Below are 20,871 nucleotides of genomic sequence, written 5' to 3' on the forward strand. Positions count from 1 at the left end.
TGTGACCCCATAGACTGTAGCCCTCCGGTCTCCTCTGTCCATGGAATTCCCCAGGCAAGAATACTGAAGTGGATAGCCATTCTCTTCTCCAAGGCATCTTCCTAACCCAGGGATTGAACCCAGGTCTCCTGCACTGCAGGTGGATTCTTTACTATCTGAGCCACCAGAGAAGCCCATTAGTAAATAATGGTAGCATCCATTTAGTGAGTACTTACAGGTATCATTATCCTCATTTTACAAACAAAGAAACTTTAAAGAGGCCTTTCACTCGGGGTCATACTGCTTTTCTTTTTTTTTTCACAATTCAAAAGACTTTTCCTTCAGAAATGATATTTTAATAAAATAATTTGTTTCAAGCATCAAGAACATTTTTAATATATAATAAAAATTTAAAACAAAAAATTTTCAAATGTTGATATCAGAGTTTATAAAAGTCTTTAAAATGTTCTATGTAAATTTTGAAATGTAGATAGGAAGAAAACTATTAAAAGTAGCAAAACATGTAATAATTCTGATAATTTTAGTATAATTGAATTAGTAAATGATTTCAGTATGAAGTTTGCATCTGATTTCATGGCATATCACAGGGCTTAATTGAATTTTTTTATTAAACTTTTTATTTTGGGATATGGCCAGTTAACAATATTGTGATAGTTTCAGGTGGACAGCAAAGGGACTGAGCCATACATATACATGTATGCATTCTCCCCCACTGCTCAAGGTCATACTTTTGATGCGTACTGGAATGAGGTTTGAAGCCGTGTCTCTGATTCTTAGTTGTGTGCTTTTATACTGTTACTACGACCACAGTAACCATCCAGCTTTCCCACTCCTGGATCTACACCTCAGCTGGCATTTCATCCACAGGAAGGAGAAGGGCAGTGAATAAACTCGCCTTTACTTCCATCTCGGCCTGGACGACTCTCCCTCCATAGACCATTAGGGTGAGGGGCAAACAGTTGAAGTCTTAGAATCCTGACCTGCCTTGAGTCAGCTCACAGCTGGATTGTAGAGGGCTGGAAGTTGCCAAACATGCAGCTATTTTATAAGGAAGATGAGAAATATCAATAACCTCAGATATGCAGATGACACCACCCTTATGTCAGAAAGTGAAGAAGAACTAAAGAACCTCTTGATGAAAGTGAAAAAGGAGAGTGAAAAAGTTGGCTTAAAGCTCAACATTCAGAAAACTAAAATCATGGTATCCGGCCCCATCACTTCATGGGAAATAGATGGGGAAACAGTGGAAACAGTGTCAGACTTTATTTTTCTGGGCTCCAAAATCACTGCAGATGGTGACTGCAGCCATGAAATTAAAAGACGCTTACTCCTTGGAAGGAAAGTTATGACCAACCTAGACAGCCTATTAAAAAGCAGAGACATCACTTCGCCAACAAAGGTTCGTCTAGTCAAGGCTATGGTTTTTCCAGTGGTCATGTATGGATGTGAGAGTTGGACTATAAAGAAAGCTGAGAGCCGAAGAATTGGTGCTTTTGAACTGTGGTGCTGGAGAAGACTCTTGAGAGTCCCTTGGACTGCAAGGGGATCCAACCAGTCCATCCTAAAGGAGATCAGTCCTGGGTGTTCGTTGGAAGGACTGATGCTGAAGCTGAAACTCCAATACTTTGGCCACCTGATGCGAAGAGCTGACTCATTTGAAAAGACTCTGATGCTGGGAAAGATTGAGGGCAGGAGGAGAAGGGGACAACAGAGGATTAGATGGTTGGATGGTATCACTGACTCAATGGACATGGGTTTGGGTGGACTCCAGGAGTTGGTGATGGACAGGGAGGCCTGGTGTGCTGCAGTTCATGGGGTCACAATGAGTCGGACACGACTGAGCAACTGAACTGAACTGAACAGAAACCTTTGCTTGGGAAGGACTGAACATGAACTTGCTTCTGCTTTATCCTCAGTGACACAGCATTCCTTGTCCATCAGACATGCCCATTTTTTACCAGTAAGACTTAGCCATTTGTAAACGTAATCATCACTTATGACACAGCATTTTAGTCCACACCTGGTGCCCCCGGTGGTTATCTGTGCCTGGTGATCACAGTGAGAGTTAGGAAAGAAATGGATCCCGGGCTCACCTGTGAGTAAGCTGTCCATGAGATTCCTGGGCAGTATCTCTAGGACCAGCAAGTTGCCCACACCTTGCCTGGGCAGACTTGGAATGTTTCTAGAACAGTAATTCTTTATGGGGTTGTTTTGATCATTCGCTCAGAATAACTGTGTTGAAGTTCCACTGGTGCCAGGCACATTATCAGGTACCAGTGACATAGCAGGGAACAAAATAGTTAAGGACCTTTACATCTCAAAACAATTTTAGGTAGTGATCAGTGCTGTGAAGACAACACAAGAATCTAATGTAATAGCACAGGGGTGGGGTTGCTACTCTAGATTGCTTGGTCAGGGAAAGTCTCAGAACAGGTGACATTGGAGCTGAGGCCTAAGTGTTAAGGATCCAGTCATTCCAAGCTGTGAGAGGAAAAGCTTTTGAGACCTAACAGCAAATGCACAGCCTTAGACAGGACCAAGCTCTGCTTATCTGAGGAGGCAAAGAGAGAGCTAGTGTGGCTGGCAAGTGGCATGAAATAGGTCAGAGAGGTAGTCAGGGGCCAAACCATGTAGACCAGGGCCTTTATTCTCAGGCTCTAGGAAGCCGCTGATGGATTTTAGTGGGCACTGGCATGACCTGTTGTGCATTTACAAACTATTACTCTGAGTGCAGTTTGAAAACCAAACAGTAGTGAAGTAAGAATAGAAATAGGAAAACCAGTCCAAAGTCAACTGCAGCAGTTCAAGCAGGAGATGGTGGTGGCGTCGGAGAAGAGGAATGGACAACCACAGGATAGAAGTGCAGTGGGAGAGGACAGAACTCGCTGGTGGACTCAGTGGGATAGGGAGATTTTGAGCACAGTGGCTGGTGCACATAAAGCGCTCAATAAGTTATAGTTGTTGACTGTTGTTATTAGCCAAGAGCCTATTATCAAACACCAAGAGAACAAGCTTGGGAAGCAATCTTGAACCCATTCAAGTGGCAGAATGATGCCTGTCATGCATGTGTGAGAGCGGCGTTGGCTCTTCTCTCTTGTTAATAAATGGCATTCTTAGAGAAAATGAGGCTTGCAAATATGATGATATGTTCAGGAACCAGAAACTCATGTTCAATTCATCTCATATTCAATAGAGGCCTTATTTAACTTGTGGCCTCTCTTAGCTTTGATTTCTTCATCTATAACTATACAATGTCCTGGGCACTTTCCAGATGCCAGGTTCCATGCCCAGCTCTCTCTACATAGGTCCAGCAGTCTCTCTCTACATTAATCCTCAGCTGATCCTTCCAGTAACTCTTCTAGGTAGGTACTAAGTTGTCTTCCATTTCCAGGTAGGAACACTAAACTCAAAATCCAACAACTAGTAAATGGCAAAGCTGTGACTCAAACCTAGGTGTTCCTAACTCTTAAATCCACATTCATAACCCTCTGTGACATGAGAAGTAGATTCTGAGAGTTGGTGTGCTTCCAATTTCCAACTTTCTACAACTTCCGGACCTCAATTTAAGGTCATCTTGGGACTCAAAACTACTGAGAACTAATATGGGACATTTGGGAGAAAAAGCCTACTATTCATACAGAGATTAGAGATTTATGTCAAGAGTGTATTTATTTATTGATCCTTTCTCCTCTCCCTTTGGTAACTTGTAAGATACAGCAGCTGAGGCAACAGGAAATTTGAAGTCCAGCATTTTATTAAATCTTATGTTTAAGATTTCTGTGGAAGGAAACTGCTTGAGAGAGATTTGGTTTCTGTTATGCACTTGCCAAGAAAAGATGAGGAAACTGGGTCAGGTGGATTTCCTGAAGGTGCAGGAAGCAGGGAAGGTAAACCCTTGAGCTATTTTCTGCTTCTAAACCCCACCCCCTGGAGTTGCCCAGGGCCTAATGGAGGCTCTGGGAAGAGTTCCTTTCAGCCTTCACGACAGGAGGTCATCGGTTATGTGAAATCCAGCAGTAGTGGAAGGGAGGGGAGGTTGGGGAAGACCAACAGATTGACAGAGAAAAAGGAGAGCTTGCAGCCTGCATGGCATTTCCCTCTTGAAGTTCAACAGAAAACCAAATAGTAGCCTAGAAGTTATTGCAGAGAGAAGAAACACACACCATCTCATTCCCACAGACACTGGAACTGCCCCACGTTGGCAAGGGTGGGGGGAAGATGGGCATTCTCATTCCTATTTGAGTAATGATTGTAAATCAGTACAGAATGATTTCTGGAGTGCATTTTGACAATAGTAGATCAATACTTTTACAAACGCATATCCTTTGCTTGTTGAGTAATACCTGATTCTTGGACTGGGACAGGAAATCTAGAGAATGAGGCTGTAGTGTTTGTAGTGTCGGAAAGTAAGGAAGTGTTTCCGCAAAACCTCAAAGCAAACCTCACATTCATGAGGGTGTGTCAGAGGTGACCAGATTGGACTATTACTAATACAAGAGCTCCCAAAGGCCAAAGCTGAACAATTTGAGTAACAAAATAAAGTAGCATTGGATTATAACCCAAATGTACAAATAAGTATCTGTGAGTCCATACTGATGTAAACAAATAATCCATAAATAAATAAATGAAGAATAGACAGATCTCATGTTCAGAAAACTTCAAATGATTTTCAGTACTCTGCCTTCATCCAAGGGGAGCATAAGTCCTCACTCCTTAGGTGTAGTTGCTCATCATGACTTCTTTCCAAAGAGTACAGTAGATGAAGGGGGAAAAAGAGTAACTTTCCAGTGGAAAACCTTTAACAAGTACTAGCTCAGCCAGGTGATCAAGGTCAACATCAACAGCATGTGGTATCAATAGCACGTGCCCTTGATACGATGGGATCAGAACAGCACTGCACTTCTGTGATTTTCCTTCTTAAGACCCATAACCATGAGAAGAACTTGAGACAAATCCCAAACGAGAGACATTCTCCCAAATATCTGACCAGCACTTCAGCACTTCTCAACACTGTCAAGGTCATCAAAAACAAGAAAGTCTAAGAAACTGTCAAAGCCAAAACAAGACTTAGGAGACCTGAGGACTAAATATAATGTAGTATCTCGAGTGGAATTCGGAACAGGAAAAAGGACATTAGGGAAAAAGCTAAGGGGATCTGAATCAACTATAGACATGATATATGTTTATATAAGTATTAATACTTATATCAATACTTTAATATTATATTAAATATTATATAAGTATATATATTTATATAAGTATTATATAATACTTACAGAAGTATTAATACTAGTTTATATAATTATTAATACTAGTATACCAAATTTGTTGATTCATTCTAACAAATGCACTAATGTAAGATAATAATATTAAAGGAAACTAGATTTTGGAACCCTCTGTACTATCCTTGTAATTTTCCCTTTGACCCAGGAGTTTCCCTTCAGGCAGTTTTTCCTTTGGAAATAATTAAGGGTGAACCTAAAGATTCACCAATATGAATATGGATCACAGAGTATGTAGGTAATAGTGAAAAGGTAGAAATAATTGGTGTCCAATATTAGGTATGATAAATCTGTACAACTTAATCATGAATCATAACCTTATAGAACTATATTTCTTGATAAGGAACAGTATTTGTGATTGATAGTTGAAACAGAAAAGTAGACTATGAAAGAACCTATTGAAATATATAATTTTACATATGCATAGGAGGTGTATAGGGGCTTCCCAGATGGTGCTAGTGGTAAAGAACCCACCTGCCAATGCAGGAGACAGAAGAGATATGGGTTGGATCCCTGGGTCGGGAAGATGCCCTGGAGGAGGGCATGGCAACCCATTCCCATATTCTTGCCTGGAGAACCCCATGCACAGAGGAGCCTGGCGGGCTAAAGTCCAGGGGGTCCGCAAAGAGTAGGACATGACTGAAGCAATTTAACATGCACAGGAAGGGTATAAATGAATATATTTCTATGTGTTAATCATCAGTGAATAACACCATGGGTTTTTTTTTTTTTTTTCCTTTTTACGAAAGCAGTACTTATTTGCTCCAGAAACTACAGATCAACAAAAAACAAAAAGTTACTTTTTAATTAAAAGAAAAATGGTTGGGGTTAATTCCATTATAAATCCAGCAGCAGCAGTAGCAGAAGTCTCAGTCCTACAGAAGGGAGTTCTGGGAACAGATGGAACACTGGCAGGCTAAGAAGCCTGCCCGGTACTTCTGTTCAGGGATTTCCTTATCAAAGGGCACTGCCTGAACAGGCCTGCTGGTGCCTGTCCGTCCTCCATAGAAAAGGGCCGCCACCCACACAGCCTCTGTGGAGTGTGAGAAAGGCAGCCACCTGTCAAACGATAAACAGGTTGCACGGTACATAGAGATCAAACTTAGCACTGTGGTCAGTGTGTGAATCTGTGGCCACTGGAACCCCAAGCCTCTCTCAGAGGTGCCTACCCCAGTCTATAGGGGCAGAGGCAGCTGGGAGGGCTGAGAGACAAACCCAGTGTCTATTTCCTTCTCCTTCCATAGTCATCCTACCCTTAACTAGAAATTTTTCATCTTAAAAAAGAACTTGCATGTACCTTCCAATTCATTACAACAACCCTTGCTGCTGCTGCTGCTAAGTCGCTTCAGTCGTGTCCGACTCTGTACGACCCCATAGACAGCAGCCCACCAGGCTCCCCTGTCCCTGGGATTCTCCAGGCAAGAATACTGGAGTGGGTTGCCATTTCCTTCTCCAATGCATGAAGGTGAAAAGTGAAAGTGAAGTCGCTCAGTCCTGTCCGACTCTGAGCAACCCCATGGACTGCAGCTTACTGGGCTCCTCCGTCCACGGGATTTTCCAGGCAAGAGTACTGGAGTGGGGTGCCATCGCCTTCTCCAACAACAACCCTTAGAGGTAGATAATTACTATCTCATTTTTCAGGTAAAAATGGAACCTAGAGCTCTTAAATGGCTGTCTCTTACCATCTGGGTTACCAAGGGTCAGAGGATCAGGTTTATGTCTCTCCTTTTACACTAGTGCAGTTTCATATCTGAGGGTCCTAGAATCTTCATAGGCTAGATCTACCATTTACAAGCTGTGTACTTCAAGCAAGTCACGTAGCTGCTCTTAGCCTCAGTGTTTTCATCTGTAGGATGGAAAAAGTCACTATCAGGGTTTAGTGAGATTGTATATATAAATTGCTTAGCTCAGTGCCTAGAACATGAAGTCACCCATCTGCGAACAGTGGTTATTATTGAAGGAGAGAAGATTAATGGGATAAAGTGTAAAGGGATCTAGAGAGAAAAGTGCCCTTCTCCCTGTTTCCTGTAATTTGCGAAGAAAGATGCAACAAGGCTGGTGCCACTTTAGACTTCAAGAACCACGATGAATTAGATTACCAGAGCTTACTGAACTAGGGTCTGCCCTAGGTCTTGAGCAAGCGCTACCATTCATCAACCTGGCATTTGGGCCCAGCCAGAAAAAGAGGTGAAAGAACTTGAACACTTGAGGTCAGCCTTCAGCTTGAGTTGGAGAAGCGTGGAGCAAGAGGGTAGTGCACAGGAAGGAAGAGAAAAAACGTACAAGTGAGAGCTAATCAGCCCAGCCAGTGTGTAAGCCAGGAAGGAGCTTCACTTTTGTCTGGTTTGAAATTTTGTAAATTTCACTAAGGTGAAATTCACCAGATGAGGAAATGAGGTGACACAGCAAAGCCAGGACTAGAACTATGGGGTCCTCTCATGTATTTCTCAGTCATCCCAGGATAAACTGAGGACATTTTGCTTTATATTTGTATCTCTTTTAAATTTATATTTATATCTCTTAAAACTAATTTGTATTAGTCCTACAGTCAGTCAGTCAGTTCAGTCACTCAGTCATGTCTGGCTCTTTGCAACCCCATGGACTGCAGCACACCAGGCCTCCCTGTCCATCACCAACTCCCAGAGCTTACTCAAACTCATGTCCATTGAATCGGTGATGCCATCCAACCATCTCATCCCCTGTCGTCCCCTTCTCCTCCTGCCTTCAATCTTTCCCAGCATCAGGGTCTTTTCCAGTGAGTCAGCTCTTTGCATCAGGTGGCCAAAGTATTGGGAGTTTCAGCTTCAGCATCAGTCCTTCCAGTGAATATTCAGGACTGATTTCCTTTAGGATGGACTGGTTGGATCTCCCTGCAGTCCAAGGGACTCTGAAGAGTCTTCTCCAACACCACAGTTCAAAAGCATCAATTCTTCAGCACTCAGCTTTCTTTATAGTCCAACTCTCACATCCATACATGACTACTGGAAAAACCACAGCTGCAGCTAATTATGAGTTCTCATTCCTTCTAGCACAGTAACCCCCTCACCTGCATCCCAGGCTGTTGGGACTGGTGTGTTGGGAGACAGGCGTGGCATCTCTCCTCTGGCTGGTGGAGGAGTATTTCTGATCTGGGTGTTTGGCCCATCCCCCAGCTGGGCTGAACAGGCACTCACTGGAAGTGAGCCACTGCAGCCTTAGATGGTGAATGGAGACTTCCCATTAGTTCCTCACAGAGTACCTGTGTGGCTTCATTTGTGAAGAACCCCACATCTATCGTTTGGAATCCCAGCTGAGTCTAGCTTTCCTCTCTTGTTGATAACCTCTTAATTTCTCCATCTTCATGAGTGAAAAATCCTTTCACAGCAATAATAATAAATAGCCAAGGACTCAGCAGTGTAAGTGATGCCAAATCGAATTAAGTTGTATTATATTCTCAGGAAAAGAAAGTAACTTGCGAGATCAGAGTACTTACCCACCTCATTTATTAACTTCCTCGTATAAGCGTCCATGGGGACGGAAGCTGAAAACCTGAGCTGCCTTTCTATATGGACTATCTAAAAGCTTGTCAGGCAGGGAAACACTCTTCCATCATAATCACTTTATCAGCGGGTGTTGAGGGGCTCAGTAGGACAGGCGCTTGTGGCCTGCTTCTAACAATGCCTTCAGCTTCACAGGCACAACAAGACCGAAGGGACTGTTCTCGGGGAGGTGCACCCCGCTGGCAGAGCAGACACAGTGGTCTGCTGGCGGGGCTGCTTAGTTGCCTTCTGTCACCTGGACCCCTACCCCCAGCAGGTGTTCAATGTCAAATCACTCACCCAGTCACGATGTAGAAATTCTCCGTTCCTTTAGCTATTCTTTTTGTTCTTACACCCCCAAAAATAATTTAGAAAAAAATCATGTGTCTTCTTGCCCATTTTAACTCCTAAAATTATACATCAAGTTTAGATGGTTGAAAAGGATGTGGTTTCTGACATAGTGTGTTGCTTTATATACATTTTTGTCAAAACTTTGACACTACAGATACAGCTTTTTAAATTTATAGGCAAGATCCTCTGTATAATCTCATGGGCAAAGATGATTTATATGGTCAAACCATCCAGCCAAATCAGTTTTGCTTTCTGTCAGATCCAAGTCTGGTTTCTTTTTTTTTTTCAATTAAAATGAACATATTAGTACACATTTCATGACAAGCGTCTGACTTCTGAATATGAATTCTTAGATCCGTGGATAGACAGATAAAGGCACACAGCTTTGCCAGGAGTTTACTACCCAGATGAAATAAGGGATTATATCCTTCACTATTTCTTACCCTGCTCTCATAGAAGCAAGGCTTTCTAAAATTGTCCTATGGTGAGATTCAGTAGGATGAGGGATATGCATTTCTTTTCTGAGGTGGAGGTAAGGTGATTGTAAAAAGTGAGAGTGACTGAAGACAGAACCTGTAGATCACAAGCATGTTCTGGGAGAGGTCGGTTTTAAGAAAGAGTATATATGGAAGGTACAGATCTGGACATTGATTTCCTTTGAATTAGCCATGAGCAGATAACCTCCTGGGAGATCACTGGGTACCACAGAGGCGTGTGTGCCCTAGTCTCAGAACCTCCGCTTTTGGATACACCAGCACACTCTTAACTGGGTCAGTCTGCAACTGAGGCCAGTGAACTGGATTCACAGTGTCTGTCCTCACCAGTGTTTTTCAGGGACTGACTTTTCTAGAGATCTGTCAAATAGAACCTGGAGGAGGGCCTGGCAACCCACTCCCGTCTTGCCTGGAGAATCCCCGTGGACAGAGGAGCCTGGCGGACTACAGTCCATGGGGTCACAAAGAGTCAGACACGACCGAGTCAAGCGGAAGGGTCAGAAGCAGGGAGCTCAGCCCTTCTTTCTATTCAGTATCCATAGGTCTGTCTCTGGTTAGACTGTTGCACTCCAGAACTTTAAGGATTTTTTAAGGACATGTGGGGACAGGAGCACACATGCTCTGCAGCATAGCATCTCAGACGCTAGAAGAGCAGTGTGGAAGGAAAGTTAGGCAGGTGCTGCTTCCGGAGCAGAAAGGCAGGGTGAAGAAGGAAGCCAGCGTTGTGTTTATACTGCATAAAATACAGAACTGTCACAGTAACCCCAAAAGATACACAGCATTACCTCAAGGAAACTGAGACCCAGAGAGGTTGATCAGCTCACCCCAAGTCCCACAGCCCGTTAGTGCCAGAGTGAGTGGGATTTTGAATCTAGTTTAGTTTGATGACTTCAAAGCCATTATATAGCACTGCTTCTCTCGTGGTTAGTATCTACTACAGAACGGGCTATCTAATACCCTTAGTTTATTCTCAAAACAGCAGTAACTAAACAAACACTTTAAAGATTTCTGAGTATCCCTCCAATTATAAATCCAGTGTGAGGGGTAGAGGATGATAAGTGGCTAAGATGGAAGACAATGTTTCTTCCCTTGGAGAAAGTAAAGGCTCCTACAGACTAAGATAAAATCCTGTGAACACAGATCAGCTCATATGCAGAGTAAAGAAGGAGCATTCAAATGATATCTCACGCCAGTTATACCGTGTGACCCTCCAGGAGAGATCACACACAAGGTGAACAGAGCTCTGTGATATAGATTCAGTTATATTTTTTTCTTCTTTGTTGTTGTATAAAAGCCAGGTTATTAATTGTGAAAAAGAAGATGCTTTATGTGAAGATGCTATTCTGGACAAAAATATTTCTCTCCTTCTACCCCCCATCTCTCTCTCTCTTTTTCTCTCTCTTTCCCCTCATCCCGCCCCACCCCATACCCTCCCTCACCTACTGGACTGCAAAGTCCATGAGGGCCACACTGTGATTTCATCTTACTCACTGTTGCGCCTAGTGCCATGACTAATACAGAGTGTACAGTGAAATTAACCAGTCACGTAGACTTCCCTGGTGGCTCAGTGGTAAAAAAATCTGCCCGCCAATTCAGGAGACGTGGGTTCAATCCCTGGATCAGGAAAATCCTCTGGAAAAGGGCATGGCAACCCATTCCAGAATTCTTGCCTGGGAGATCCCATGGAAAGAGGAGGCTGAAAGGCTACAGTCCATGTGGTCACAAAAGAGTTGGTGCCAGAATCCCAAGGTCTTATGCTTTTAAACTGTGATGTGAGTGTGACCATTCAGGCTCCATAACAGATCTCTTTCAGGATAATGAGAAAAGATTTTATCTGTAAGGGCTTCTGATCTTTTCCCCAAGTCAACTCCGCATGTCTTATAGTAAGGGACCTGGCCACTTGAAAGGAACTTAAACTTATTTATAATTTCATTATACTTTAGCTTTGGGAGGTTGTTGACCCCTTTTTGAGTATAATGAAAATTATGGCCTCTGTCCGACAAGGAACACACAGACAAAATCTTGTATACAATTTCAGTAGGTTCATGAACCCTCTAAACTATGTATCTCAAGTTAAGAATGCTAAAAAGTGAGCCGCAGTTTAAGAGAAGGGCACATGCTGATGCTAGACCTCTCAGATTTGAAGGAAAATGGACAAAAGAACATTGAGCTTGCTTTGGATATAATACCAGAGGGGAGACTATGGCGCCAGTTCCAACTGTGCCTTGATTCTGCCAAGGCACTCTCATGAAAGACCTTTTGTTCCCTTTGGGACGGATGCCACCAAACACTGCTCCTTAATGACAGTTCACTGACCAGCCCCTCCAAGCGTGCACCCTTCCTCCCAAGACTGGACAACAGGCAGAAAGAGGGAATACAATAGGCCAGTGGAATAGGGCAGAGTTTGGATAGTGAAGGCTGCTGGGTTGGCTCTTTTGGCTCCTAGAGTACACTTGCCTTAATTTCAGGTTCCGTGTCTTAAAATGCTTTCACCCTTAGCAGCAGTTCTACAGGTCTGTTGTCAAGAGTATTTTTCCCTTACAGTCTTTCCCAAGTGGATGCAAAACAGCCCTAATTTTATATAGACATAGATAATCCGTCGTGAGGTTAAAAAAACAAATTTCTAGATCATAGCTGGGAGCTAAGGCACCCCAGGCCTTTCTTCTTCCTAACTCCTGTCTTGACCAGAGGAAGGAGATTTTCCCTCCCTTCCAAGTATCCTAGCCTGACTCTGTGAGACTTTCTCCAGCCAAAATTAATCCCTAAGTTTCAAGGACACAGATCTTATCTGTGGCTAAGGATTTTACATCTCTCAGAGCTTTGCTTTCCTCATTTGCCAAATGGGGAACATAATGATATTAATAGTAGTCCCTGCATCCTAGGATTGTTGTGAGGAGTAATAGTAAGAATGGGCAAGGAGCGCTTAGCTTGGTGCCCTAGCACACTTGATCAAGCTGACTCTTATTATTTTCAGGATGTTGCTGTTGTCAGTCACTGAGTCGTGTCTTGACTCTCGTGACCCCATGAACTGCTGCACACCAGGCTTCCCTGTCTTTCACTATTTCCCGGAGTTTGCTCAGAGTCATGTCCATTGAGACGACGATGCCATCCAACCCTTTCATACTCTGTCGCCCCCTTCTCCTCTTGCCCTCAATCTTTCCCAGCGTCAGGATCTTTTCCAGTGGGTCAGCTCTTCACATCCAGTGGCCACAGTATTAAAGCTTCAGCTTCAGCATCAGTTCTTCCACTTCTCCCAGTATTCAAGGTTGCTTTCCTTTAGGATTGACTAGTTTGATCTCCTGCTGTCCAAGGGACTCTCAAGAGTCTTCTCCAGCACCCCAGTTCAAACACATCAATTCGTCGGTGCTCAGCCTTCTTTATTTTCAGGATAGTGACCCCTAGAAGTGGTGGAGGAGGATAAACCAGGCAAGTTTGCTACTTTTTACTGACCCTGCCTTTTTCTTGTGCTAGTATCTGTATCAACAGTGTTCTCTCCAAGGACCAAGCCAGCAAGGCTCTAACCCTGAGCAGCTAAGCTTCTAGCTGTGCTTCTAAGACTCACAACTCATTTTTTGGCCCCTGACATACCACCAACACCCAAGATGCCCTGATCAAGGCAGCTTTGAATGACTGTTCCTTTCAGCACCTTCCTTCCCTCCCTTCCCATTTTTATTTCTCACTCCCTTTTAGAAACAGCTATTTATTGAACACTTCTGTATGCGTAGCACAGTACTAGTGCCAGATAAACAGTCATCGATAAAATAGACAGCACTGCTCCTCTTTTTATGCTCTAGCGGGGGTAGAGGGAAGCGTAAATAGCAAACAAATGATTTATAGGACGTGATAAGGGTTATGAAAGAAATAAGATGGAGATGGACAGTGACCAAGGAGCTGACTGAGATAGAGGACCTTCTCTGAGGTGGTGACACCTGAATCCAGTGACTGTGCCTGTGGCATGAATTGAAACCCTGGTTTTATTCCAAGTGAGAAGTGCCACTGGGTGTACAGAGTGATAGCTTCTCTTTGCTTTTCTCTTCTAACAATAGGTGGCTTTAAGGTTTGTGTGTGTGCTCAGTCGCATCCGACTCTTTGTGATCCTATGACTGTAGCCGGCCAGGCTCCTCTGTCCATGGGATTATCCAACCAAGAACACAGGAGTGGGTTCCCATTTCCTCCTCCAGGGGATCTTCCCAGCCAAGGGATTGAACCCACGTCTCCTGGGTTGCCTATATTGGCAGGCAGATTCTTTATCACTGAGCCACCTAGGAAGCCCTGGCTTTAAGGCTGAGGGGAAGTCAGACTCCCAATTTTTACCAGCTATTTATTTTGTCAAGCTAAAAAAAATACTATGACAAATCACTTGTTCCTTTAAATAGCTATTCACCTATTGTGTACTAGGCACAGGGATTTTACCTGTATTATCTTATTTATTCCTCCAGTAACCTGAGAAAGTAGATTTCATTATCATCATTATCTCTGCAGTCAAATAAAGAAATCAGAACAGGGAGAGGTGCAAAAGCATGCCGCTGGCCACAGTGCCCGAAGTGGTAGCGCTGGAATCCAGGGGGCTCTGACAGCAGAGCCTGTGCCTGCAGAGCCTGTGCCTGCTGTCAGTAGCCAGGCAGGCCTCCCGTCTTGTGACGTCTCAACTCACTGGTTCTCCTTTCCTTTGTAGTGGCACCGATGAAGACTAGGGCACATGAAGGCCCGCCCTCCCCGGTGGAACACCCCCCTTCCCCTTGCGTGTATGTGACGGCGTGTGAGCAGCGGCTTCTGACCCCGGTGGAGGCTGCCCGGCAAGCAACATGCTTCCGCCAGATGCGTTCCCAGACCTGCAGCAGGCACAGAGCTCTCCAAGGAATGGCCAGCTTTACTGTTACTGACCGTGCTTCCCATTCTCTTGTCGTGGTAGGAAAAGGAAAAGTGCCCCCGTGCTCCACCAGGAGCAATTACAGGGTCCTCAGGTCATTCCCTCAACAGCTGCTTTGAACTTCCTCAGGAAAGCCAGTCCCTGTAACGGTGTATACCCAAACAGTATCACTTCGTTAAGAAGGAGCTGAAATCATCTTGAAGGGCAGTCAGGATTTGTTTCCCTCTGTGCTAATGCCGCCCCCCCACTTTATTCATATCGAAGCATGGAATAAATGAGGGGGAAAGTAGGGCTGAATCAACCCATGTAATTAGTCTCTACAAGTCCAATTATACATCTGTGAAAATGTGGTTTCATGAAATAAGACGGATGGCTTGAAAACCGACAGAGTTAAAAGTTAGAAATATATAAAGATATTTTTAGTAGGTGAGGTTATCCTGGACTTCAGATTCATAATTCAATCCTGTGCAAATGAAAAAAAAAAAAAAAGATTGAAGAGGTAGAAAGGAAATGACTTTTTCTAAAAAAAAAAAAAAGAGGGGAGACCAAAAAGATCTGATTAAAAGTTGAAATCGAAATAAATATTTCTGAACTCAAATTGCCTAGGTTTCCAAAATAGTCAGTAAAGGATCTGATGGAACCTGAATTATTTGAGTGGATTCTGAGGTTTTAGGGGTCTCGCCACATCATGAAAGTCTGGAATGTGTGTCACAAATGGGAATTTGCTCTGTAGGTTTTGCTCCTCTCCCCCTAGCTGAGCCTGATTTGGCTTCAGTGCAGAGTGGGGAGGATACTTGGCCCTCTGTGGTGTGTGAATTGAGCTCCACCCGCTGGCAGACAGACCTTCCTTTCACTCCAGGGGAGGACTCCTCCGGCCCGGCACTCCCCACCTCTAGATCATCTCCCACCCCCTGCCTCTCCCCTCTTACACGCTGTGAGCGGAGACTCACCGTGGTTGGACTCTGGCCTCTCCCCACTCCTGAATCACATTTCCTTACAGCCAAGCTTTTTACTCCCAAGTAAGCAGTGATGTACTAGGGAACACAGAACTGTAAACTGAAGAGCATGCATCTTCTGCAGCAGCAGTTTTGACTTAACAAATGTTTTGGAGTCAGGGAATGATGTTATTTTCGGATAAAACAAACACAGTTACATTATGAAATAGAATGTTCATATACATAAACTCTAAAGATAAAACGGGAGACTTCGCAGAGGACTTTTATTTGCAAGTGGGCTGTGTGTTCCCCCTCCTCTGCCGTTAGTGGTATTTGGGTGTTCACTTCTGAGAAGTACAATTGGAACTGCATACATCCAAGAGCCTTGGGGCTTCTGCTGACTCAGGACCCAGACTCCTAGTGCTTCTGAGGCAGAACCAAAGGAGCCTGCATCGGGGGATCTTCCTCTTTTCCTGCCTGCCTGCCTGTGACCTGTACACCTGTCAACAAAGCTTTAGGGCCAACTGATGTGTGTGTGCAGAGTGGTTATGAGGTAGAAATAGCGCTTACTGTCGGAATCCTGTTTATATCACTGTTCAATCCTGTGCATGCTATGAAATGACTGTTTCTTTGACTCCAGGAAGCTACCAGGCGTATACGCTTCTCAGTTAAGAGTACCCCAGCTCACTAAATCATGAGGGACACTGGGGGCTGAGAGTGGTTTGGGCTGGTTTTTTTTTTTGTTTTTTTTTTTCTCTTAAACTGGTGGCCAACAAATGGCTGAGACATGTTCGGTGCTTTACCTTTCTGCCCACAAAAAACTGGAGATTTTGGCATACCACTAATTACATCCCCCAGCCACATCCAATGCAACTACCTTTAAAGGAAGACCAGTGGCCATTCTCAAAAAGGGTTTAAAAAATCAGAAGATTAAGAAGACTCTAGGATTTGGAAGCTTGTGTTGTCTTTACCAGTAATCATTGTTTAATCTCCAAGAGGCAGCCTTATCTTAGCAATGGACAGCTTATTGGCTCCTCCATAACTGATCATAAGCTGTTACTTTAAATCAGTATTTGGGAAACCCAGGCATTTATGCAATGGATATGAATGGAAATATAAAAATACATACCAGCCTGTCTCAATAAATTATTATATCTCTATAATCCTTGAGGAAAGCACTTTGGCTTTTACCTAGAAAGGATTTCAGATCTGCTTTATGGGCTCCCGCTGTCTTCAGTACCTGATAAAACTTTAACCAGGGACGCATTAAACATGGCACAGCAGCTTCTGCCCAGGCTCCTGAGTTCCTGCTGGCAGCATCTATCAACACAAGAGCTAGGATGCTTCCTGCAGTGGTACCAGCTTCCCCAAAGCTGGAGCAGGCTGCTTGGCCTTAAGCCCCAGCACGAGGAGGCCTCCCTCCTACCAGGTCAGTAGAGTTGCTCCAAATTGTGTCCTGCCTGGCTGCAGGGTTTGCAGACATCGCTACGGAGAAGTCAGCAAGGGAGACAGGTAATGACTGTCTTCAGAATGAATTGGGTCCTCACAGCAATCCCTGGATGCCTTCCAAAAAGGTTGGGTATCCGAGGCTAAGAGGAGGTCTGATCTTTGATTTGGTGTCATTAAATCCAGGGCAATTCCAAAAAGTGCCTGGAGTCTCTGCTCTGATACCCCAAAAAGGGAAATGATTTTAAATATTGAGGACCCTGCACCAAGGCCCCTTTTCTCAGATGATAATACGGATTTGTAGGTAAGAGTTATTTGTCTTGAGTTACACAGCTAGGAAGTACGGGAGCCAGATTTTTGTACCCGGCTCTTCCTAACTCTGCTGCTGCTGCTAAGTCGCTTCAGCCATGTCCGACTCTGGGTGACCCCACAGACGGCAGCCCACCAGGCTCCGCTGTCCCTGGGATTCTCCAGGCAAGAACACTGGAGTGGGTTGCCATTTCCTTCTCCCTTCTTAACTTATATGTATCTCTAAAACACAGAAAAAGCTGTGGGTTCCCCTGCTACAGTCTGACCATTCCACTCTAAGGATTCTTTTTCACAGTGACATTTCATGGCAGTAGTTTGGGCCCAGAAATGGCATCAGGGTAGCCTTATTCTTCCAGTTTAGCAGATACATTAAGTACATGTGGCTAACTTGAGCCTGCCCCCAGGAATGGGAGGAGGCCTTTCCTTTTTGGTGCCATCCCTCATAAATAAGGGGGAGTTGAAGCCATCTAGGCCAGTCACTGGGCTTCCCCAATGGCTCAACTGGTAAAACACCTGCCTGCCAATGCAGTAGATACAAGAGACGCAGCTTCGATCCCTGGGAGGAAAAGATCTGGAGAAGGAAATGGCAACCCACTCTAGTATTCTTGCCTGGAGAATCCCATGGACAGAAGAGTCTGGCAGGCTACAGACCAGGCTCAAAGAGTCAGACACTACTGAGCATGCACGCAGCCCATAAATAAAGTGTTTCTAGGCCATTAGGAATGTGGAACTTCTCAGAAATAGTGAAAGTGAGCAGTGTTCTGCTCTCTATTTGAAAATGCCTGCTGCTGCAAAGGAAATCTTCATATTCTAGTAAGCCTAGCTAGTCTGTGCCCTGTGAGGATGTGGCAATTCAAAGTCCAGTGAATATAGACGTCCCTGCAAATACCTGATGTGTATATGTCCACATACACGCACTCTCAGTTTAACAACCAAGGGAACTGCAGAGCAGTCCCCTCATTATCTTACATACCACGCAGAGGTTGCTGCCGGCTCTGATCACAAGCGCCACCAGGTAATGGAGCTGTGGTGCTTGCTCAAGAGATGCTTATAGGAAGGGCAGTGCCTCAGCAAAGCTTGTCAGCTCCTAAAGCTGAGCCAAGGTGACAGCCCTGAAGGAATTTACACTCCAGCCCTACTCCAGGATGTCTAATGATATGGGAAATTTGGATACCCAGCCATTTCGGTGACCTGAGAGTCTGAACACTCCAGTCAGGCCTGAGGGCATGGCTGAAGAATTCATAACTGGTGAGAGTGGTAGGGCTTAGGGAGCTCTTTCCTCCACCTAGACAATATTCTCTTGCCCATACCTGAAATTGGCACACTCACATAATAGCTGTTCGACACATGCTTTTCCATAAGAAAATCAGTTGCATGTTTACTATGTGCCTAGCACATCTAAAATCTCTTGTTTAAAAAACAAATCGATCTCATTATGAGTGGACTCAGCCTAGCCCTGAGAAAAACAAACCAAAAAAGGGCCTACAGAGGAGACTTTAGATCTCATTAATACTGCCTTTCCCAACAGTGTGTTGGAAGTCCCACTCCAGCTCATTCCAAGTCCCACTCCATCTCATGCCAAGAGCTATAAGGCCCGAGAACACACCAGAAACAGCAGAACAGGTGCCGGAGCAGGAAAATAAAAATAAATTAATTACAACACTTGTGGTATACTGGTACAGAAATGCCACAGGGCCAGGTCATACCATGCTGGGCTTGGTATGACCTTGAGGGGACAGCGGATTTATACTCCATGGGAGTATTAGCAACCAGTCTTTCTACAGTGACTACATGGATGGGGAGAACCAACGAATCCATCGTCCTCTGCCTGTTTACCTGCACACTGTCACATTCCCTCCTCCGTCATCTTCCCCTTTCACCCTTTACATTAAACAAGGGAACACTCAATCTTTCAAGGGAATTACACGTTTGAGTTAATGTTGCAGTATATCATTTTCTTGCTGTAAATTATTTTGTAAGAGAGATTTACCACTATCCCAGGATGTTTGGACTCGGTGCCCCTGTGCATTTGGAAATCAATAAACTATTCCTGGAAATACCATTTGTCTCTCAGAGTTTTGCACAAAGGACCATGCTAGGTGTAAATATTCACGGGGATCTGCACTCTTAACCATGATTATGCCGCACATGATGGTGGTTTGGTTATGAGAGATGGGATGCTTCTTCGCCCTGACTTCTCTGGAGTGACTTAGGAGGTCTCTGGGAGTTGCAGAAGGACAGATTGAAAATTCATAGTTATTTAAAGAGACGTTTTCTCCTCAAAGTGAAACGATCCATGCCTACATTAAATTTTCTGAGCAAAGTAGTTTATAAAGTAAAGAATGCTTGGTCCTGAATGATGTTTTCAAATAATGTTAAAGCTTTACAATTTGGATTAGCCCAAGGGGGTGATCAAACTTTAATCTTTACCATATTTTCTAGGGAAAAAGAAAATGTTTTCATAGAGCAAATTACAGTTAGGCCAGCAAAATCATCTTTGGCGAATCTTAGAAGTACACATTTGATACAACTGATGAAGAGATAGAATTAAGTTATAAATGAAGCAGTTCGCATCCGGTTTGTAATACTAGGAGCCAAGGATGCATTAAAACCAAGAGGCGAAATGTGAAAACTCAAGATAGTAGATACTGTATGAATTAGAAAGTACAAGTCCTACCTAAAGGTATTAAAATTCAGTTTTTAAAAACCTACCAGCAAGAGTGTCTGGAGGAGCTGCAGTTTATGAGCCCTGCTCTAAAACAATTTTTTTAACAAATTTGTCTCCATCAGACCCCTTTAGTTAGCTGGGGGCTGTATGAACTTTGGAGAAGTTGTTCCAGTAAGGGTTCTAGAGCAAGTCAGTCACCCAAGGTCACCCAGTGAGCCAGGCCAGCAGACTCCCTGTCTCCTGGAGTAACCATTAGGCCCACTTCCTCCCGTCTCATAACCTCCCCAGCTGCTGAGGACACTTCTGCCCGGTGAGATGGGGCTGCCAAGCACTGTGGTACTTGGGAGTCTCGGTGTTTTAACAAACCACAGTGTGTTTGGAGGTTTTCTTCCCTGCTTCCTGGTGCCAGCAACTCAATACCACATCCCACTGCCCCAGCCTTTTCTCATTTTATCGTCTTTCCCTCTGAAAGCTACAACTCTTTATTTTGTCTCATTGATCTTTGCTTGGTCCAACTTACAGGTGGCCCCATTTCCTTCACACTCATAAAAGAGTGAAATTGCAGCTGGTTTGAACTATCTCCTGGCCTTAACAAGACACCAGAGGTGGGTACACCCGGCCGAAAGTCAGGCTGCCGGTATTAGCAAGAAAAGAAGACGTCACAGAAAAGGAAACAAGGTCAATAACTGGCTGAGCAGAGTGTCTGTGCTAATTCCTTGTTCAATGTGACAGTCTTCAGGCTAAATCATTCATTTTGTTAAATAACAGCTACCATTTAGTGAGCTCTTTTTCCGGACCAGGCACTGTCCTCATTGCTTTTTACATTATCTTATTTAATTCTCATTGCACTGATATTATTCTCTATTTTATTGCTCAGGCATCAGAGAGTTAAAAGCTATGTCCAAGGTCACACCCCGATAAATGAAAAGGTGGGATTTAAACCCAGATCTAGCTGACTTGGGCTTCCCTGGTGGCTCAGATGGTAACGAATCTGCCTG

General features: G+C 44.0%; 1 protein-coding gene across 4 annotated transcripts in view; it reads left to right on the forward strand.

Moving 5' to 3' along the window:
• Positions 1-19,267, forward strand: part of TRIM44 (tripartite motif containing 44) — a 114,167-nt gene extending 94,900 nt beyond the window's left edge. For 2 of the 4 annotated variants that reach the window (XM_005216394.5, XM_024975561.2), the window contains one exon: positions 14,321-19,267. In XM_005216394.5, the coding sequence (XP_005216451.1) occupies positions 14,321-14,634 (314 nt within the window). In that variant the 3' untranslated portion in view covers positions 14,635-19,267. The remainder of the gene's footprint in view (positions 1-14,320) is intronic. The other 2 variants (XM_005216396.5, NM_001105014.2) reach the window with 2 other exon arrangements.
• The last annotated feature ends 1,604 nt before the right edge of the window (positions 19,268-20,871 follow it).

The sequence above is a fragment of the Bos taurus genome, chromosome 15 (genome assembly GCF_002263795.3).
Source record: "Bos taurus isolate L1 Dominette 01449 registration number 42190680 breed Hereford chromosome 15, ARS-UCD2.0, whole genome shotgun sequence".
Classification (NCBI taxonomy): Eukaryota; Metazoa; Chordata; class Mammalia; order Artiodactyla; family Bovidae; genus Bos; species Bos taurus.